Source organism: Oreochromis niloticus, linkage group LG18, assembly GCF_001858045.2.
Source record: "Oreochromis niloticus isolate F11D_XX linkage group LG18, O_niloticus_UMD_NMBU, whole genome shotgun sequence".
NCBI lineage: Eukaryota > Metazoa > Chordata > Actinopteri > Cichliformes > Cichlidae > Oreochromis > Oreochromis niloticus.
Window position 1 is genome coordinate 15,041,845 of NC_031982.2, and position 22,443 is coordinate 15,064,287.

Consider the following 22,443-nt stretch of genomic DNA (forward strand, 5'->3'; position numbering starts at 1 on the left):
CTACATGCAATGTTTCCCTTTAAGGCCTTCACTTGCTTTCTGCTTTGTCATTTTTTTATATATGATCTCCAAAAGTTGAATCTGTTCATCTGGACGTAGCGTTTTGTGGGAGAAACGTTTCGTCACTCATCCAAGTGACTTCTTCAGTCTCGGCTGACTGCAGGTTTCCCCAAACCTTATAAACAGGACATTTGCATAATGACTGAAACCAGCCCACAGAAGGAACAATGGGCTGTGAGGTCAGTTCCTTAATCATAATAAAAAAAATAAAAAAAATATGATAAAATAATAAAAAATTATGATTTTTGTACGCATACAGCCGGCTGTAGCTTTTCAGCTCACAGTCCGACATACACCACCAACAACACAACAGCACAGATAGCGCAGACGTAAAGGCAGCGAGGTGTGATTGCGGGTGTTGCTCAGGTGCGTCCGCCTCCCCTGCAGCGGCGCTGCAAACCACGCCCCACCGCACGCATTAACCAGGTAAAATACATATTTAGGCAGAATTTTGCAAATATCTATTTTTCATTTTTCAGCTGCATAGTGCTTTTTTCCAATTATTTTTTAAGAGTCAGGTCAAGGCTCCAACAGCGCAAAGGCGATATAAGGGTGGCGGCTGACAACAGTTTTTGTTTGCTACATGGATCATTTTAGTTCAGCTGGGTGTCTTTCCTTTTGTTATATTTCTTTAAGAGTTCAAAATGTGTTGATTACATAAATATAATTAAATTTTCTCTGTAGCACTTCATGGATTTCATAAGCAGCACACCTTAGTTGTTCACACAAAGCATAAAGATAAAAAACAATATATACAGTGTTATCTTCATTTTAGATGTCAAAAAGTATTTGCGGCTCCCAGTGTTTTCTTTTGCGTGGAAACCGGGTACAAATGGCTCTTTGGGTGTAAAAGGTTGCAGACCCCTGATCTAGTTGATCTGAGGTCAAGTTGAAGAATTTGGAGGCAGTTCTTCATTATTCCATCCACTTTGCACGATGTACTAGTACCAATGGCAGCAAAAAAGGTCTAGAGCATGATGCTACTTCCGCAATGCTTGAGAACTGGTACATTGTTCTTGGGTTTAAAAGCCTCACCTTTACAGCAAATATGCCTCTTGTTATTGCTGCCAAACAACTAAATCTCTGTCTCATCTGATCATACAGCTTTTCTTCAGAGGGCATTTGGCATTTCTTGGTCAGCACCCTCTCAGGCCAATGTAAAAGTTGCTTCACTGTGGAAAGTGACACTAGCAGCAGTTCCAGCAGTTTCTAGTTCATGGAAGGCTTGAGCATTGGTTTGGTTCCTGGATTTTTTCGGACCAAATTCTCACAAATTTCCCCTCAATAATTTCTTCTCAATAAGTTGCACTTACACACAAACTGACTGAACTAATGATTTTGGAATCTGCATTTTTTTTCTTAGAAATGGCTTTAAGACTCTGGGACTGTCCAAATTTGTGTAAATATGCAAATCTCCTTCTTAGATCTTCACTGAGTTCCTTGGACTTTCTCATTGGTCTGCATATTGGTCAATCCAATGAGTGTTTTTTATGCTACCAAAGAGAAACTACCAGTTGTGGTCAATCACGATCAGTTAACAGGCTCTGGCCTTGTCATGTTAAGACATTGCAGAACCTTCAGTATCATCACTTATAAAAAGATTTAAGTAAATGTTTGTATATATTTGTACCTGTATATATAATTTTGAACCTGTGTGGATTAGGAAAAAAAAGCTGAAATGCATGCAAACTTGTGCACCCAGTTCTTGTTTTTGAAAGTCATTAAAGATTTATGCTAAACAATTATTCCATCCTTGAAGAAGAAAAGTTCAAAGAAATCATTAAAGGCCTAAAATTACCATAACATTCATGCCCAAGATGAGCGTAAGTAAATTTCTGACTGCAACCGTAGGTATAGCTTAAAAAAGAAGAAATGGAGGGAATGACCTAGTTGAATCCCATTTCCCATTCCACCCCTTTAAAAAAAGACGGATACACACAGGACAGCACTTAAACATCTGGCAACTGAAGGAATGTAGCATATAACCACGCTCAAAATGTTCAGAAAAAAAGTCACAGCTAATTTCCATTGTGGTATTGTTTAATTATACCACCTTAATTTTGAAGCACTAGCTCTAAGACGATCAAATGTTTTCTTGTTCAAATATACAAAATCCAGACCACACACCATTTAAATGACCTCTTAAGGTTGCACGCAACATTGTTGTAGATGCAGCTTCACTGAATGTATTCCATGCCTGTTACACTTGTAAGTCAAAGTTGTTGTTTTTTTCATGGTTGGGGAAAAACAACATTAATAACTAGCCATATCACTGCCTTTCAATCAGAACTTTACACACAAAAAAACAGCCATGCTGCTGTTACCAGCTACAAATCCTGGATATCCTGACGCTGTTTGTTAAAACAGGGAAATGTTCAATTTCTCAAGGCCTCATTTTCCTTGTCTCACATTTACCGTTCCAAGAATTTAAACAAGTCTTTCTTATCTCTTTTCACACACACATTGTCTTACAAAGAAAGGTAAGGGTAGAGAGTAAAAAGGAGGGGAGGATGAATTCACACAGTTCATTACTGGCCATCCATCTCTGTGCTGTTGTTGTCCGCAAATCACTCTTTATGTGGTGGCATGTCAGGCAGGGGCTCCTCACTCATTCAAACTAATCTCCCTATTCTGTTTTCTGAGAAACACAGTGAATTCATGCACATCTCTGAGAACTGCCTCCCTGGTTCACAGGCAACCTGTACAACAGGACTGGTACAAGGTCTCTGGCAGGCCACTCAGGGGGCTAAAAGGGCCAAAATACTGGGGCACCAGTGGGGTACGTGTCTTAGCCTAAAGCTAACCTAGCAACAGGCACAGCAGCCTGGCAACTAGCACGGGGATCAGTGGAGTGGAATCTGTCCAGTGTGATTCTTGGCTGTACTAGACTATTAAGCTCCTTGGCAAGATTAAAATTTACACCCTTTACATACACACACAAACACATATACACAGAAACAAATTGGCAAATGGGGCCCTGGGAGGACAGTGACCTCCAGCAGTCAATGGGACAGATTCTCAAGATGGAGTGGAAGATGAGGGAAGTTTAATGCCCAAGACAACTCCTCAATCTCACAAACAAATACACACACCCATCGCTACACACACCGGGGTACTCAGAACACACACCACACCTGTGTGCACTCAGACACCAGCTGCCTCATCACATTGCCAGGTGTCACGTTGTCCTTGTAGAGAGACAAGCATGAAGGATGCAGAAATAAACTGCCATTTATATCCTTTAGCTCTCTCTTTTTCAATCGCATACGCACACGCACACGCACACACACACACCACACACACACACGCACACACACACACACACACACACACACACACATGCTCATAGTTTTTTAGGTTTTTTTTAGTTTGTTTGTTTGTTTTTTAAACCATTAAAAGGAAATGCACATGAGGTACCACTCAGGGAAACAATGCCCTCACGTGTACTTACTAACCTCACACTTCTCCCCATGGACTTAACTAACTGGCACAGAAGCCTTAAAGGTTGAATTATCCAAAACTTTTTAAGAGATATTAACAAGTCTTACATGTCCCCAACAATGTATATTTCAAGTTTCAGCCCAAAATACCACACCACCCTGAATACCCTTGGTTTTGAGACCCATTATGGTCTGTTTTAAAGTTTCCACAAGTCATAGTCGTCCCTCTGCTAACATTTACTTTGGCCACATTAGCCGCACTAGGCTACGACCAGACTTTCCTATTCTGGAGGGGACATTTTGATCTGAAGAGTCTCACTTTTTTGCTTTGTTTTTGTTGTTTAGGTGATGGGAGAACATGGGAGAGTTATTTGGTTATTTGTAGACTGTATTTAGCTGTTTTTTTTATCACTTTACTTGCTTTCACACGGTACTTTTTTAGATTTTACTGGAGCCATTATTTTTCTTGCATAGTACACGATAACTGGACTGGAAAAACAAAACAAAACACTAGCTTAATCTGAAAGAACACAGTGTTGCTGTGCGCTCTAGTTTTTAGCAGGTTTTAGTTTATGGTTATACTCACAAAAAAACTAACCAATCGATGAAGTGGTAAAGTAACAGGTATGTGCTCTGAAAGGTCGTTATTTTGTTGCATGTTTTTCCATTATGTAACTAATAATGAAGGCGGCCTCGGCTCCTTGTAAAAAATCTGTCCGATAGCAGACCAAGCCCAGAAAACATTTTTAATATTGGATACATTTGAACAGAAAGTGATTTTTAAGTTAGCGTTTTGGATCAGTTAGCATCAGTGTTAGCAGCATGCTGTAATTCTCCCCACACAGGACACAGGAAGACGGATGCAACAAGGGAAAATTCTTATTGGCTTTTAAAGCTGGGAGATGGTCTTGTTGCCAAGGACATCGAACTTTTATTTTCTTTATAAAAGTCTCATAACACTATAAACCAAACCTTTAAGATTAATGCTTTCACATTTGTGATGTTACTATTGCAATTAAACAGGACTTTGTTTCATTTAACCGTTCTGCTTTGCATTGCTGCCTAGCCAGAATGCATTACACATAACAATCTCTCCATAACCAAATAAATAGACTGGAATCATTATTTATATTATTTGGTCAATATCAAAAATGTTGGCTGTAAAATATCTTTCATATTGTATTTGCTGTAATCCACAATCTTTCTGAAATTATCAAGACTAATTTATTCAGCACTTCAGTGCCTGCTTTAGTGTGTGTAAACCGTCACTGACACTATCTGCTTAGTGACACCAAGTAGCGGTGCACACATAAAAGTTAAGTGCACAGAATGGAATGCAGCCTTGTGTTGCTCCATGTGACGGGCCCCCTCTGAATTAAAGTGATTTAAGTGATACTTGCCTTCTCAACTTCAAAGTGTTTTCACATATCTGAGCGGGTAAGAGAGAAAAAAAACATTGCGCTGTGATGTTATAAATGTTTGATTTTGTGTGGGCGAATCAAATACTTTGATGTAAACTCTTGGTTGCGTAACTGACTGCAGTTTTAGAATTAAATCACTTAGAACTGTGCACTGAGTACACTGGTCCTTTTAATCTGCAATCAGTTCAATCAGTCAGAGGTCAGCCCTCTCTCAGCCCTCTGGCCTGACAATCTGCACCAGGTTCACTTCTAATTGCCACATTTCTTATGGATAAGGGAGAAGGACTTTGCTGCTCTCACCACAGATCAATGGGACTGGGCTCTAATGAAGTGACTTGTCTTGCAACGTGTGTCTCTTTGATGCTTACCTGTAAAGCCTGCACACAGACTTTGCACTCCGGGTAGTAAATAGACAGTTTGCTACCAGATTTCATTACCACTCATGCCATGCAAACATGCTTTTTGCCATCTAAAAATAAACAAACAAAAACAACATACTGTGATTGTCATTTAACACAAAACTTTGCATTTTATACGTTTTACAAAGGATTACCTTCCCACGTCATCAGTGGGAAAATCCCAGCCCATGTTTTTCCGTCTTTCTCCCCTCACCTACGTTGTATTTCCCCCTGTATACTAGGCTGAGATGAGACAGAAGAGGATCACACTCATCCCTGCTTATCCTTCTACTGCATTTTTCAATATCAGTGGAATGTCTGACTTTGTTTGCTCAGTGCTGTGTTACAGCAGGAATGCCATTTTCTGTGTTAGTAGCCGACAATAAGCTCTGGACAAGGACAGACAGTCAAGAGGGTCACTCACACCAGCAACACTGGCCACCGACAACACATTTCTATAAGTTCATTGAGGTTTACCAAATAAGGTCTCAACAGCAACTTAAAAGTATAATCTAAGGCAGATTGGGGCTCAGGGGGAAGGGTGGTGTACCAGGTTTTTATTCACACATTAAACATGAAGTTCTAGCCACTGCACTGCTTTCAATAAAGAACACTTTATGAGTCTGAACCATCTTTTAAAGTCCATGTACTGCTTGGAAACGTGTGCATGTAAGAATGTCTTGTAAGAATAAGAGTTCCTTCTGTGGTACTGTTAAAGCTTTTATGTGGCTGTGGTATCAAAGCACTAGATCACTAGCACCCTGTGTTCCTCTGCTGAACTGAATTCTAGGTTTAATTTTCACTAATTTCTGTACATACTCACTCCCACCATTTCCTTTGGTTTATTACCTGTTGCCACACCAGAGATTCTTGGTGTTTCCCAACCAGGCTCCCAAAGGTGTGCTGCAAAAGCTCAATCATAAAGGCCTTACAGATACTGCTAAGAAAGGAAATGATGATGCTGGCTAATGAGAACCATTCTCCTCTGATGACCGTGCGCCTAGGGAGCCTTTCAAGGTAATATGCTTTCAAAGTGCTATAAAACCACAGGGTAGAATATGTCATGCAAGTGAGAAAAAGGAGCCCACTTAAAGGCAAGGTGAAATATGGTATAAAAGGGATGAATAGAGACAGCAGGAAATAGAAGACAGTTGTGACGATTGTAATAAAACTAAAGGACAGAAAGTTTGCTTTGTAGTTTAAGTGATCAGGAAGGATGTATTTCATATGTCATTCATTAAACAGAAACGACGCTGACATTTCTCTAAATTATTGGCAAAACAAGTATTTAGACAACTTTGCAACACTACCCACAGTCTCGCATACAACAAATGGATGGCCCTGCATATCTGACCAAAAAAATGTGACTCACTCCTCCTACATCTATCCGCACACCAGACCATTCTGCTAATCCTCTCGTTCCTTCTTCAACAACCCTACTCTGCCCTGCGGAATTCTCTCTCAGCCCCTTGAGCTCCAGATGAAAGGCTGAGGGAAATGGCAGTCATACTGGTAATATCCGCACCGGGACACAGCCACTACATCTGCAGGCCAGCCACCTCTCTATGCACGGCAGTCCTAAGGGACCTCATTCAGCCCAGAACCTAGAAAGAGAAGATCTAGGGTTGGACTGGCTCTATCTAGCTTGCCAGTGCATACAACCACCAAATCCCCAGTCCACCCTTCTAACCCTTTACTCTCACGGTAGATTGAATCATAGGCCCTGTTTTGATTTCGTCTTGAAAGCACCTTTGAATCTTTTTATTTCTCTGTTACCTGCGCTACAACGTAAAAACGGACAGCCTTATGCCTTTTGCACTCAAGTGCTTTTAGTTTCAGGCTTTTCTTCTTTCCTCTCTCCTTCACATTTGGCTATGACCTTGAATCATCCAACTTGCAACAATCCACCCTTAATCCCCAGTCTTTTCGCCTTCTTTCGTTGTATTTTTGAACAAGAAAGGCAAAGTGCGTGCTGGGTCCTGGACAACAGCAGGCTGTAGTGGGACTGTGGTCGATCCAGTGTAATCTTACTAACACTAGTGCAGGTTGGCTGTATCCTGCCCATGCAGCTATTCATTTCAGAAATGTAGCTCCCTTGCCAGGATGAACAGCTGCTACACACCTTTTTGGCCTTATAGGCTTTGGAGGAAAGTTCTTTCTATGCCTTTGACATTCAGGTAAAAATACACCACCAACAACAAACCCATTACCTTAGTGTGCTGATACTATGTGTTTAAGTTGAATACTTTCACCAAGGTCAGATTCAGTGTGTGTTTGCCTGTGAGTTTGAGTATGTGAGCAAAGTGAGAAAGTGAAATATCGAGCATTGATAGACGTGAGTGCAGATTTTGCCCCTAGAGGTAAATTCAAAACCTGTTGATGGAGGCCTTCTTGTACCATACAGCCACACCTTTTTAATTATGCAGCACTCTGTTTTCTTAAGTAAAAAAGCCACCAAACTAGCTGCTGTTAATTTAACTTAATTATCAGAGTTTACATCCCTAAGGGTCATATTTACACTCATGCACACACTTGTGGACACACTCACATCTCAAATAAGGGTATGCAAGGATAGACCAGATGCACAATAATCGACTCCTTTAACTTTCAATCTAGTCAGATTTTGATAATTACATTTTTTTGACAGGATGGCAAAGAGAAACAATCACTGCCTATGGCTCCATGTTAGACACGTTTACCCACTGAACTGTAAAGTTTGTGAAAAAAATGCCAGGGGGTGTTTTCGTTTTCTTGATGAGCTCACCAGCATTCCTGACAGATGGTGTTTGTTACCAAAAGAGAATTTTACTTTCATGGCTGTACGATTCACACTTTGTCACTGCACATCCCTCCGGCTCAATCACAGGAAATGTTTATCCATGCGATTACTCGTACTCCTCCGAGATGGATAACCTGCCTTCATCTCCTTTTTGTTTTCGTGACTTTTCACACAATACCTGGTAGACTGCCTCAACAACAGCTTTAACGCTATAATAACTTTTCTATTTGAAGTCAAATACAACAGATTTACCTGTGGGATGGAGTTTTTTTTTCCGTTTTTTTTTCTTCCCCAAGTTCAATCCTAAACTTAAGACTTCATTATAAACTAAAATCCCATTCTTTTAAACTTGAAATTTCTCTACTCTATCTTTTCTCTGTTTCTGTGCGGATCTTCACAGAAAGCCAGAGACGACTGCCTAATCTGCCAGACTCAGACTATGCTGGTGGACAGACAAATAAAGTACTGTTCCAGCTTTTGATGTACAGAAATTTGGTGTCTCCTCTATTTTCCTAATGAAGAGTGGTTTAATGTGCCATTGTGGGCATTTTAGAGATTAATACGTTAATGAGCTATCTACAAATGAATAGCTCCTTTGGAAGAAGCAGTGCAAGTGTTTCGGGTAATACAGTTAATAAGCCACAGTCACGCCACAAAATGTACCACAGAAGAGGCTCTCATAGCTGCAGGGGCGAGGGATAATATGGTTCATTAAAGAATCACAGATTTATTCCCCTGTTCGTGGCTGTGGCGATGGCAGTTCGAACATGACCAGGCCTTCCTTATCTGGTGCACAAAGTACACTTGTGTGAATTTCTCCAGGCGAGAGGAGCAGGATCTGAGCCAAGATCAAACCAGGCATTACATCATGCAATCAGACTGCACTTTCTTTTGGAGCACAATAGTATGTCTGATAAGAAATTATCTTTACCAAATCTTGCCTTGACTATTTGTAATGCTTTCTTTTTAGCCAGACAGTGTAAAGTAGAAACATTGTACTTCCAGTTTCTATCTCAGTTTTTTAAAAAGCTGCCTAGTACAGTCCTTTGGTTTTTCACAGTCATAGATCATAGAAACATCTGTATTAGCAATCTTAAACAAACTGCATTTTCAGTATGCAGGAATTGTATCGCCTCAGCAAGACTTGCAGCAGTTTCATCCCATCTGAGCGATGGCACAGACTGAGAATCTGTTCTCCACAGATTAGCGCTGTTCATTTGCTTCGTAATGAAGTCTGTCTTAGCAGAACAGTAGGCGGTCATGCCCCCTTTTAACATGGACCTTGGGAGCTCTGGCACTGTTATACAGTGGCAAACAACTGCAAAAACAGATGGAAATTAAATAATCTATGCCTACAATGTCTTTTATCTTGGCCCAGCTGGGAAATTACTTTAATGGTTGCCAAAGTTGATGTTTGGATGAATGTTTAGTCAATATATGAAAAGTCATAAAGGGTTTATCTACCAGTCCCACTTTGTTAATTGTCAAAGATCACAGTAAGAAGTGAAGAAGAAGTAACTTCGTAACAGTTAAAGAAAACTGAACACTTAGGAGAATTTGAAAGAGAATGAATGCAATTGAAAAAAAAAAAATAATGTTAAAGAATGCCCGCTGGCATAGTTGATATGTACCAGACAGCTTCAGCCAAATAGTTGAGCAGACTCACAAATGAGTTCAGCCTTGTGTGATGTGCGTCTCTGATAATGTTTGCTATCTCTTGGCATTAGACTTCAGAGAAGCAAGAAATTCTGTCTTACACTCGTATTTGTCTAATACAAGGGCCAAATGTGTAATATTACTTTATAGCCCATTACCCTGCCAAAAGGTGTGATTTGATGGAGAACACACTTATAAAGCTAAAAGACAGTAAACAATGGGTCATTTTTTGAGAAATTACTGAAGGTAGTTTAGGAAATCCCAGACAGCATTTTGCATTGATTATCTGGAATACTGGTGGTAGTGGCAGAACTCTGACCAAGACTGGATTTTTTCATCTGCAAACAAAGAGCTGGGCTGAGAGGACCTTTCCAGAACTGCATGTAACTGGACTTTTTCATTGATATTTAACTGTACCGTATTGTTTTATTTTCTCCAAGTACAAACAGTATTACGCTGTCCTGATGAAACATTCCCTTATTTTAAGATTGTGCCTTCAGTGCAATCTTCAGGATCTCAGTTAAATAGAATTACTTTGTCTTGTCTTAAAAATAGGTAGAGAAAAAAAATTATAGCAGTGTTGACCTTGCAGTTACAGGACTGAACTGAACAATATGGGTTGTGTTTGTTTCATTAAACAGCAGTTAAATGTCATTTAAACAACTTGGTAAAATGACAAAGCTTTGACTGCTACAATCTAGAAGAAAACGGCCATGCAAAAAAAAACTGCTGGGTGTCTAAAAAAAGTGTGGCCATGTTGTGATAGTGTTAAGGGGTAAGTGAAAATGTCATGAAAGGAAACAGAGAAAGACTGACAAGCAGTATGTAAATTTGCAATTACAGTCACAATCGCAAATACACTTCAGTCTGTGTTGTACTTAATTGCTCGTCATTAAAATATATATTTTAATGTGCATGCAGTCATCCAAATGTACGACATGTGCTTGTCTGGATTTGTGGTGGACAGAGTAAACATGGTACATGCTACATATTAAGAGGCTGCTGAATCAGTAGCTGAAATGCTGGCAGTCTGAGCTGAAGAGGCTCAGCTTACTCAGCTGGGATTTTATTACTTTCCTCTTTGTATTGCCCATCCACTTCCTTCTAGCTCTCACTGTATGGTATCTCCAAATGGTCTATTTAGCAGGTGCATTGAAAAAAAAAATCAGTTTTAAAGTACAACAAGCCTAACACTGGTTGCAGTTGGATAGGCTTTTTAAAAAATCAGCTGACACCATACTTGTAACCCAAAGCTTTACACCAGCCTCCTTTTTCACTGCATTGCTAGGGAAAAACAAAACACCATGGTAATATGGTATTATTAATGTAAAATCTCTGCAGGAGATAAAATATTCATTAAAATGAACACGAGGTCCAATAGAGTGTGTCCGTAAGTAAACAAGCCATCTTTTTGATTTGGCATCTGGTATATAAGGTACTCATGCGCCACCACCTTTGCTGGAGCCTCAGCAGAGTGTGAAAATGGGATTTGAGGTGAATGTCCTTTGCCAGGTAGGAGGTGAATAAAAGCGAGAGTTTGTGACAGTTCTTAGAAAACAATAACAGGGTCACTTCGCTGAAAAAAAGAAAGCACACTGTCTCTCCAGAGGCAGATATTTCCTCAGTCATATAACGCAGTTGATATTCTAAATAAACATGCAGACTTTGTGTGGAATTGTGCTTGCATAGTGAGTGTTTTTGCATGGAAAGGTGTGACTTACAGTGTTTGTCTTGACCGTCTCCTGAGGCTTGACAACCATCTTCGTCATCACACTCTGTGGTGCTGCCCTCCTCCCTTTCCCCACTGCCCAGCTCTTCCCAGGCTTCCATTTCTGCCAATTCTGGAAACATTTCCTCTGTGTCCTGCACAGAAATACGGTTAATGCATAAGATCCCAATATCCTGCATGTGAAACACTGTGAACAACTTTTAATATAGATAAAATATGATACACTTTAACATAAGTTTCTTTTTGATACTGCAAGCTGCAGATCCTTCAAAAATCTGTCATCTGTAAGGGGCAAAATGGATTATAGTGGAAGATCTTAACACTTCCTTTATAAATCTCAGGATACTTTTCGAAAGCTACTCTATATTTAATATTTAGGTTTGCCAGAAAACAAACCAGTTATATAGTGGCAGTTGGTAATTCCATGGCGAATTATTCTTATTTTTATTAGATATTAGTCTATAAACAGCTACAATGACACTTTTTTAGCCTGGACTATATCCTTCCCTCCTACTGTGTGGCCAACTAATTGGCTTTGTTCGCCCTTCATGCTGTCCACCATCATCAGGGTGGTCTCTGCTCCATAACACCATGTCCGACAAACTCTCATGACACAATAAGAAAACTATACTTTGAGCATTAAGTTCAAAATAAGGGCATAGATACCTGAACTTTGGAATATGTAAAATTATAGATGGATGCATTTACACACATGTGTGAATACACTGTTAAACCTGCTTTACAAAGTTTACAAGATCATTCCTGGGACTAACTGACCTTAAATGGAAGGCACAACCAGTGAAGACATGTTGAGAGGTGAATGAGAGGCATGGAGTTGGCCCCATTCCTCTCATGCACCTCTCAACATGTCTTCAGGTGTTGTGGGATTACAGATGTCTTTGTCATTGACACCACCCCAGTGACTGACTCATACACCTGACAACAGAAGAACAAGTTCTCTCCTAAGCCTTCAGTGCCCCAAAAGAAACATTTCACAAAACCAGACAAGTTTATTTATAAGAATTAGAGTGCAAAGCTAAAGAGAAACGAGACAAAGAATCAGATATGCTAGTGGTCCAGTGACAACACACTCATCCCACGTGATGTTTCAAACTACAGTAAAAGTTAACGTGCTATCTTGGTTACTTTAACAAGCTTAATGTGCTTCTACAAAGGGTGGCTGTCAGTCTGCAACATGTTCTAAGTGTGTGGATTCAGGAAAAAAAGTTTCCTGAAAAGCTTGTTGTTCATGATGATAAGTAACACAAAGAAAAAACAAACATTGCTGATAATGACACTTACACTGATTCTTTTCAGAGTAGATTAGGCATGTACTCACTGAACAGAAGTTATGTTCAGTAACTATTTCCCTGATTTTCCTGGCTCACCAATGTTAAGTGGGCTCACCATGTAGGTCCAAAAAAGTGTCTGCACAGACTATCATGAAATTTCCATTCTGCAAATTCACACAGACCCTTACAGACTAACATAAAGGAATCTCAACTGTTAAAGATATGTGTCTTAAAATGTACAGGGTGGGCCATTTATATGGATACACCGTCATAAAATGGCAATGGTTGGTGATATTAAAGTCCTGTTTGTGGCACATTAGTATATGTGAGGGGGCAAACTCCTCAAGATGGGTGGTGACCATGGTGGCCATTTAGAAGTCGGCCATCTTGGATACAACTTTTGTTTTTTCAATAGGAAGAGGGTCATGTGACACATCAAACTTATTGGTAATGTCACAAGAAAAACAATGGTGTGCTTGGTTTCAACGTAACTTTATTCTTTCATCAGTTTTTTACAAGTTTCTCTTTGTTCACAGCCATTGACATGTCGAAGAGGTTAACACGTGAGGAGCGGATCGAAATTGTGTTGATATCTGGTGAACGCAGTAACCGGGTCATTGCAGCAGATTTCAATGCAAGACACCCTACAAGACCACCCATCTCCCATGCTACAGTTAGCAAACTGCTTGCTAAGTTTCGTGAAACTGGTTCAGTGTTGGATTTGCCAAAATGTGGACGCAAGAAAACTGTCACTAATGAAGAAACATCAGTGGCTGTCCTAGCTTCATTCAGCAAGAGCCCACAGCGTAGCACTCGCCGCATGTCACTGGAGAGTGGCATTAGTCGAACATCCCTTCGGCGGATATTAGCTACTCACAAATGGCACCCTTACAAACTCCAGCTACTGCAGCATCTCAACGAGGATGACCCAGATCGGTGCACAGAATTTGCAGAATGGGCAAAACAAAAATTGGAACAGGACCCCCAGCTCACGCAGAAGATTTTGTTCAGTGATGAGGCAAACTTTTATGTGAATGGTGAAGTTGGTGTGGTATATGGGGTACAACGATAGCGGGTCCATTCTTCATCAATGGAAACCTCAAGGCCACTGGATATTTGAAATTGCTACATGATGATGTGTTTCCCTCTTTATGCACTGAAGCTGGCACGTTCCCTGAGTTTTTCCAGCAAGATGGTGCACCACCACATTATGGGTGCCGGGTCCGAGCATTCCTAGATGAACAGTTTCCTGGAAAGTGGATTGGTCGTTGTGGGCCAGTTGAATGGCCCCCAAGGTCTCCCGATCTGACCCCCTTAGACTTTTATCTTTGGGGTCATCTGAAGGCAATTGTCTATGGTGTGAAGATACGAGATGTGCAGCACCTGAAACTACGGATACTGGATGCCTGTGCTGGCATTTCTCCTGGCATTTCTCCTGCGGTGTGTGAAGAGTGGGAGAAGAGGGTTGCATTGACAATCCAACACAATGGGCAGCACATTGAACACATTTTATAAGTGGTCAGAAACTTGTAAATAACTCATGAAAGAATACAGTTACGTTGAAACCAAGCACACCATTGTTTTTCTTGTGACATTACCAATAAGTTTGATGTGTCACATGGCCCTCTTCCTATTGAAAAAACAAAAGTTGTATCCAAGATGGCCGACTTCTAAATGGCCACCATGGTCACCACCCATCTTGAGGAGTTTGCCCCCTCACATATACTAATGTGCCACAAACAAGACTTTAATATCACCAACCGTTGCCATTTTATTACGGTGTATCCATATAAATGGCCCACCCTGTACATTTTCACTTGATGATAGCACAATAAGAAAAGTCCCATGGTCCCAAAAAAGATGCATAAGGATAATCTTGCAACCTCAACTAGCAGAAAAAAGAGACAGATTAACAGATTAATTGCGCTCATGGCAACTAATTTAGTTGCTAATGGTAAAGAAAGGTTTAATTTTCAATTAATAAGATGTTTCATAAGAGGTTTACTTAAAACAAAAACTAGATGTCAAGATAGTCAAGGCCCCAAACTGACAAAAAGAGAAACTGAAGAACAAACTGAGGAAGCTACACAGAACTGAATTAAACTTAAGATAACAAATAAATTCTTGATTGGGTATCAGAGTTATTCAAATAGACATATTACTACTCCTTTTTTCTTCTATCACTTTAGTGATTACAAATGGGATGACTAGAGAAAGACATTTAGAATGGTTTTGACTCAAACTGGTACTTTTACATGATAATTGGTATACTCATTACTTCCATCATGTATCACATTCAGCCAATGTGAAAGTACATCTTCTCACTGTGGCCTGAGAGAGTAAAATGAGATGCTACAGCTATAACCACTTAAGTACAGGCTGATAAACCAGATCTTGTACATTTTAGGTAAAAGTGAAAGTCATTGGTAAAGCTGGATGCCTTAATTTTCACAAGTGTGAAATAAATTACAAGAGGAGGGGAAAAGGTGAACAATATTTGACAGTTGTTAGAGTTCCAAATTTTATAGTATGAGTTAATTCATATTACAGTTTGCTGACAGACTAATGACTGATAACTGAGACAAACTGGAAAAAAAGAGAAAGAAATGTTCTTGAATAAGATAAACCCATTATGATTTTTTATCATGTAGAGCAACTAAATAAATTCGGTGTGCATTACAGCAGTTCGCAACCAAATGCTCTGCAAAACAGCATAATGTTCTGCACCATCACTTGATGCCAGCGTGATATTAAGCTTATAACTATGGCACTGAGGGGATGTTTGACACAATGTTGCTTGGCCCAGCTGTCCTTAAAGCATGTTAATTAGGGAGAGAATCAATTAAGGTGTTGTTGCTGTGGAAACCACGGTTAGTATAATTGTTGGTTTGTTGCTGTCTACAGAGTGCAGGGTGTTGGGTTATTTTTGTTAAGTCATGATTGCTAAATGGTCAAACTAAAGTCCTTCCTTTACAATTTTAACATAGCGAGGAAGCAAATTTATAATTTGTCCGTGGAGCTAGAGAGAGATATGAATAACATGAATGTATAATGTGATAGAAAAAGACTGCTTCTGCTCTGGATTTCAATGAGCATCTTAAGCACTTTCTTAAAATGGTTTGTATTTATTTATTTAATTTTCCTTCTCGCTTTAGAGCAGAAGCCGTCACCACATCAAGGCAGAGTTTGTACACAGGCAGCCTGCTAAGCTGTGTCAGTTTTTTTCAAATATAAAATATGCTACAAAAAGAAAACAACAAAGAAAACCGTAACAATATGTTCAACAATACAAAGGCTGATCTGTTTATGAGAAATAACAACAACGACTCAAAGGGTCATCCTCCTGATCTGTCTCCAATGAGGTACAATTAGTAGTCAAGTGGGAACTATATCTCAATAGCAGCAGACTTTACATTATGCACAAGGCAGAGATTTACTGTGCCTTTGAGATGCAGACAGATGGTTTTGTTCTAACATGACTCGGCACTCTTTCTGACATGTCTGTGTACCGTTGGATTAGAACGCTCATTCAGCACGACCTATTATAATTGAGAACATGTATATTTACATTTAATTTCAATTTAAACTTTAAATAGTTTCACCGAAATGAAGACTGACAAACTATAATTCGCGAGTGCAATTAACTTTACAATGTTTTATGATAATCAGAAGTCATTATCGTTAATGCCATCACTTATATATACTGTATGCCAACAGTTTCTGAGAAACAACAAAGACAAATGAAAGGTTTTCAAGTCTGGGAAAGAAAACTGAAACTTTTCAGTGCTTTGTACATTTTGTTGTTGTTGTTTTTTTTTTTTAAAAAGGAGCACAGACAGGTGCTTGAACAACTTGCAGTTGTGTAAGCTGATGAGTACGGCGAGGGCACAGATACAAGATACAAACCTTTTCCTTTAAGGCTTACCTTGAAATTACCCTGGCATCCAAGGGCAAATCAGGTATTCCAAAAAGGCTTTGAATAAAATCCCAAATCATGAAATATTTTCTAGTTCCCCTCTCACAGTGCCAACTAATGCACCTCGCTCTTTCTTTTCAAAAGCATTCTTTAGTTAGAGGATGATGCGGCAGGTTTGAGAGCATCAAGGGCTGAATTCCTGCATTTTTTAATGCTTCCTAGTCACGCTAAAATCTGTACTGCCAGGAGTAACCAATCACATTGGAGTCTAGAAGCAAGACTGAGCTGTCTGAGTGTATATATGTGAACGATGAGATACTACAGATATAGATTCTGCTGTAATGTAGACATAAATGGGACATCTAATTATGAAATGTAAAAATGTGAAATGTGACCACTTGGCATATGATGAAAACTACTGCAACAGTTACAGTAAGCATTTTCATATGGCTATGCATACACTTAGGGTATGATTGCCAACCTTGCGGACAAGGATCATAAGTCCTAACCTCCATATGCCCACATCTGCTCTTTTTCAGCCCTGTCTGAAACAGTATCACCTCATTGAGGGCAGTGGTGATAAAACTGCATATGTGGACAGAAAAAAAAGGAAAGCGAAAGCAACCCTGGAGGATACTGAAGGAAAAACCGACAGCGGTGAACTCTGAATGTCTGCATAACATAAGTACTCTCAACTTGTTGAATGAAATTGGCTACATTTTCTCATTTTCTCACATACCGTTAAGGCTCACAATGCTTTTATGTAAAAACAAACATCAGCTGGGAGACAAAATAAGCGTGTTTAAATATGTGTTATGTCTGTGTGTCTGTGGATGTCCCCAATTAAAGAGGAACTGGATGCAATTATCTCGATTTCTCACACTGCCTGACAAAGAAAAGGCGGTCGGGAGAGAGCCGGAGAGAGAGAGAGAAGCTTCTTCTAAGAGTATAGGCATGAAAAGATGAAAACGGTGCATTCTAAGAAGAGTGACAGGTTCAAAACAAACTCTGGACAGCTGCAGTGCTTTGCCATCCATACCTGGAGTAGCTATACTGTGCTGCTTGTGTATATTAATTATACCTGTTATGGTCAACAAGGCTGATCATAACTATAAAAGAGCCTTATCCATGTATATGTAGAGAATGAAATTGTTATTTTCTGATGGCAGCAGTGGTTTCATTATAATACAGTTTCTCATAGCTTCGTTTTTGGAATTTAAATTGCTCTGTCTGTCTACAGCAGCCTTCATATTCCCCACATGTTAAGAGAGAAAAAATCATGTTTGGATGCAATTGCAAAATACAATTTGGACAGCCCGATCAGGCGGGGAGGTGTGGGAAACCAGATCGGGCGCCCCCCTTCCGGCTCTCCTCTCTGCTCTCTCCTATCTTGTCCCTTTTGTCTTACTTCTCTCTATCACCTTTCTATCCCTTTGAAGAAGTGAGGCTCCATAAATGCTAAAGAGGTAAGTATTATTTCTCAGTTGCAGTGAATAGAAAATAAACTGTAGAAAACTAAACAGAAGAAAGAAGAAGAGAAATAACAATTTAACATAAACCAATGACACACTCCAGGGCCTGATCAACCCTGGCAGGGCCTCCTTGGATGAGGGTGTGAGAATGGCCGAAACACCCGATGAATCCAAGGTCCACTACTGACGATGTGTCCCAAATTTTAATATGATAATCTAGATCAGATCTCTAATCCCTAAACCTAACCAAGGAAGAAAAATGGCAGATTAGCCTGGGTAAAAGACCGAAAGTTGAGGCACACAATGATGTGTGCTGCTGGCAAAGTTTCTGGGCTGCCTTTCCTCATAACAGCCATCCCTCAAGAGTATCTTCATTTAAAGCAATGCATTATCAGGGACTGTAACATCTAGTCCTTTTTACTGAATCAGAATATAGGGGAAACACAGAGAAAAGCTATACAAGGATCTGTGTTGCTGGACCCAATCTTGAATATAATGAGCCAGAGGTGTTCACATGGACTAATTTTGCATGACACTTTATTAAATCAGTATGAAATCTGAAAACAGATGCTGTTTGTGGGAAAAAAAATCCAACTAAGTTTCCTAGAACTCTGAGTAATGTTTTCAACATTTTTAAACAACAGCAGAGCCACACCTCCGCTACAAGCTAGCACAAGCTGATTGAGTTTGTCGCTGTTAGTGACACTCTGTTGGACATGCCCTCATGTAACCCCCATTACCTAATCGCTGCATTGGATTGTCACACCCTGCTCCTGTAAGGTACTGACTGAGACAGCTCGTGTGTGGAATATATGCGTACGGGAACAAACTTTGACTTCTAACAGCTAAGTGATGGAGATGTTATTGAAAAATGTGTGGCAGTTTCGGTGACATCAGCATTTTTCTGAGTGCATGTTCCGACAGCTTCCTGTGAGAGGTGTGCGGGTCAAAAGACAGCAAATGCTGCTCATTTGCTGCTGGGAAGCTGATTTTTTTAGACACGAAAATCGGCTTCAGATGTCCTTATAAAGGAGAAAAAGGTTTGAAGAGCTGACTTCAAGGCACCAATCCAGTTTACACACCATGAATACCAAACATTATCAGGATAATCAACCCACTTACTGGGTCAAATCAGTGTAGCTTCTACACTACTTGTGCTTTTACTAAGGCCAATATGCTGGGAAAATTAAATTAGATCGTGGCCTACTTTTTCTCTGAGATATCCATTTCTCCTCTTTTTCTATTTCAAGATTTCTCTTCTTACCTGAAGCCTTTGAAAATATGTTTATTTATCTAATGTAAAGTAAATTAAATCAGTGTGTCTCGAAATGAGATATTCAGAATCCCAACTGAAACAGATCAGGAATTTAGTGCCAATTTGCAGCGATATGATCAATTGCACTTTTATACCCCATCATCCCAAATGGAAAAGTGAATAATTTCACATAAAAACCCAGCATCCCCTTGATTCAATAACATTTACTAAAAAGGAGAAGCCACAAGAGTCTGTAATCCATCTTGGTGATAACCTTAAGAAAACAGTCTTTAATATGGTTTTACAAATGCATACCATAGCAGATTGAAAAAGATTAAAAAGGGGGATTTGGAAAAGGGATTTTTGAAACCGTGTCCCAAAAACACAACCAGCCACATATTTTCTTTACAGGACAAGAATCACTGTATTAAAATTATAACCCAAAAGGCAAGCAAATACAGTATTACCCAATGAAGAAAAACATCCACAGTTCACTGAATTTTTACGAGCTTTGCATCTAATTATGGCAGTAAAAAAAAAAATGTTATGATTAAATTACAGTCTGGGTTCATGAAGTCTGGTTGCCAAGTGAACGGAGAGCTCTGGGCAGTGAGACTTGTTGCTGTATCGTTGCCACAGCAGCAGTAAAGTGCAGCAGAGCTCCTGTGAAGACCAACTCCATCATCTTCTTCAAGTGGAAAGAATTTGTCCCCTCCCTGTGACAGGCTGCCAGCTCAGCCCGAGCTCTTTCTTCATCCCTGGACTCCACTAACTCTTGAGAGCTCAAACCCTTTCACACTGCTGCAGGCATTGCTAAATCATAAAAGAGATGTATACTGAAGTCAGAAAGTCCTGAGAGCTGTATATCTATAAAACTGATATACTCTAAAGAATCAGCTGTTTATTTTAACGCTCTCTAAAAAGCAAGCACAATTAAGTCTAACTAACAAAGGCACATAGACCTCTGAGTCTCTGAGTCTGTGCAGCAGCTGATAGGACCATGGACTGACTGGACCCACAAAGAGGATATGCACAGTGTGGATCTAAAACAAGCGTGGCTTCTCTGATGTGGAACCTGTCCGGGCCACTGGCCAAACAAGACAGCAAAGCAGCAGTCAGTCCCATCAATCACACGTCAGCCTCACTATATTGCATCTTTATGCCTTCCAACTCTCTATCCTGCAACCGCTTTCAAAATTGTTAATGCTATCGCCCCTTTATAGGCGTGAGTGTGAGTGAAATAAAGATAGAAATAAAGCACGAGAATCAGCGTCTGAGTGTTTTGGTTTTTTTTTCCTACCCTGAATGTTGCCGCTGACTTTGCATTTACAAAAGTGCAAAGTGACAAACTGACAAATGATCTGGACTTCATAATCACATGGAAACAGATAGACCATTGTGAAATGATCCCCACCCAAAAACAGCTGGACTGATGGCTAAGAATCAGAAATCTACTTTGAAACATTTATTGTCCGGATTAGCAACATTTACAGGCAAAGAGAAAGAAAAGGAGAAAGAGGAGAGCTAGAGGAGGTACACAGGGGAGGACAGGGGAGTTGGCCTACTCATTTAATGGACTATTTTATAGAAGGTCAAGATTTAGCCTTGTCCCGTGTGTGTGTGTGTATTTTAGTTTTATTTCTAGATGTTATGTCCTTGATTTAACGTGGAAATGTTGTGTGCATGTCCTCTAGCTCTATCCCCATGTGTACTGTATGTGTAGGGTTGTGTGGATGAAACTCACACACATACTCATTTTGTAAAGGGATCTGAGTGCTTAAACAGAAGGGTGCCATGGTTAGATGATGGGTCATAGTCTGCGATATATCAAGAGTAGTTTTCCAATCCTCTTAGTGCCACAGTGCTCAGAGTGTAACTGCTCTTCAGTAGGTAAAAATATACACGTCTTTAAGCCCACTAATCCCGGAAATTGAGGTTATTCAAATCTGGAAAAAGCTGAGATTAGACCTTCGCTGAAAAACCTGCAATATCTTTTAAGCTAAAAAAGAAAATATGGATATGATTTAAAAGCAGTCGGTGTGCATTTGCTATTTGTCAGTGTCTAATTTCCATTTAAAATGAAATAAATATCCACAGTAGTTCAAAGGAGGAAAGAAGACAAACGCACAGCCTAATTATCCTCCTAACATCGACACACAATTGAAATCTTAACCCTAAACAGTCGTTTGAAGAAGTGAGGACCTAAAAGTGTTGCGAGCGTCTGAAACTCAAAGGAGTTTTTGAAAAGATGAAAGTGGGGGTACAAGCATGCACAGAGGACCAACACTGTGCAGGCTATGGTTTGAATAATCTAGTCCATTAGAGTAAACCAGGCAAACAGATTTTTTTGAAGTTTTACTTTTTTTTAGCTTTTGTTACTGTCACAGTCACACTTTATGCCATCAAACTATTTTTTGTTGTTTAACATGAAATCAGATTTAACATAAAATCAATCAAACTCATTATTTATTTATTCAAAGATAAAAATTGATAGTTTGCCTGCACTTTTAGTAAGATAACCTTTACGTGCTTGCAGGTCTTCCAAGAACAATGACGATCACATGCCTGGCTGGTTTTTGGTTATTTATAGGTTTGCTCCATGCTCCCAGGCCCCCTCAGCAGCCCACTGTATACAAAGCAGTGTGCGTCTTTCCAATAGTATACTTGAATCTCAGAGCAATGAAAAACTTCCTTTTCCAGTCCTTGTTTATGAATGCAGATAGATTTTAAAAAGCAAATTAATTTTCAGGTATTGCCCAGGGTTTGAAAATTGCATGCTGGAAATGCAACCACCTTTTTGTGCCTTTACTTATCAACTGTTTGCCAGCATCCAGCAAAAGTATGCTCAAAGGTTATTGATGAATTGAAGCTTCTGGTTCCAAAAATGTTGACCCTTGCTTACAGACTTGAAATATTTCGACAAACATATGTTATATATGTAAGCTAAAAGGAGCTGACATACTGATGCCCTGTACAGACACCTGTTGAGGGATCTGTAGTAAAGAAAAATTGTTAAGGCACGTTC

The 22,443-nt window shown here is 39.7% G+C and overlaps 1 protein-coding gene across 3 annotated transcripts in view; it reads right to left on the reverse strand.

Moving 5' to 3' along the window:
- The window catches only part of gpc5c (glypican 5c), a 100,825-nt gene that overhangs the window by 9,268 nt on the left and 69,114 nt on the right, over positions 1 to 22,443 (reverse strand). For all 3 annotated transcript variants that reach the window (XM_005476263.4, XM_005476264.4, XM_025900021.1), the window contains one exon: positions 11,476 to 11,617. In XM_005476263.4, coding sequence (XP_005476320.1) covers positions 11,476 to 11,617 — 142 coding nt within the window. The remainder of the gene's footprint in view (positions 1 to 11,475; positions 11,618 to 22,443) is intronic.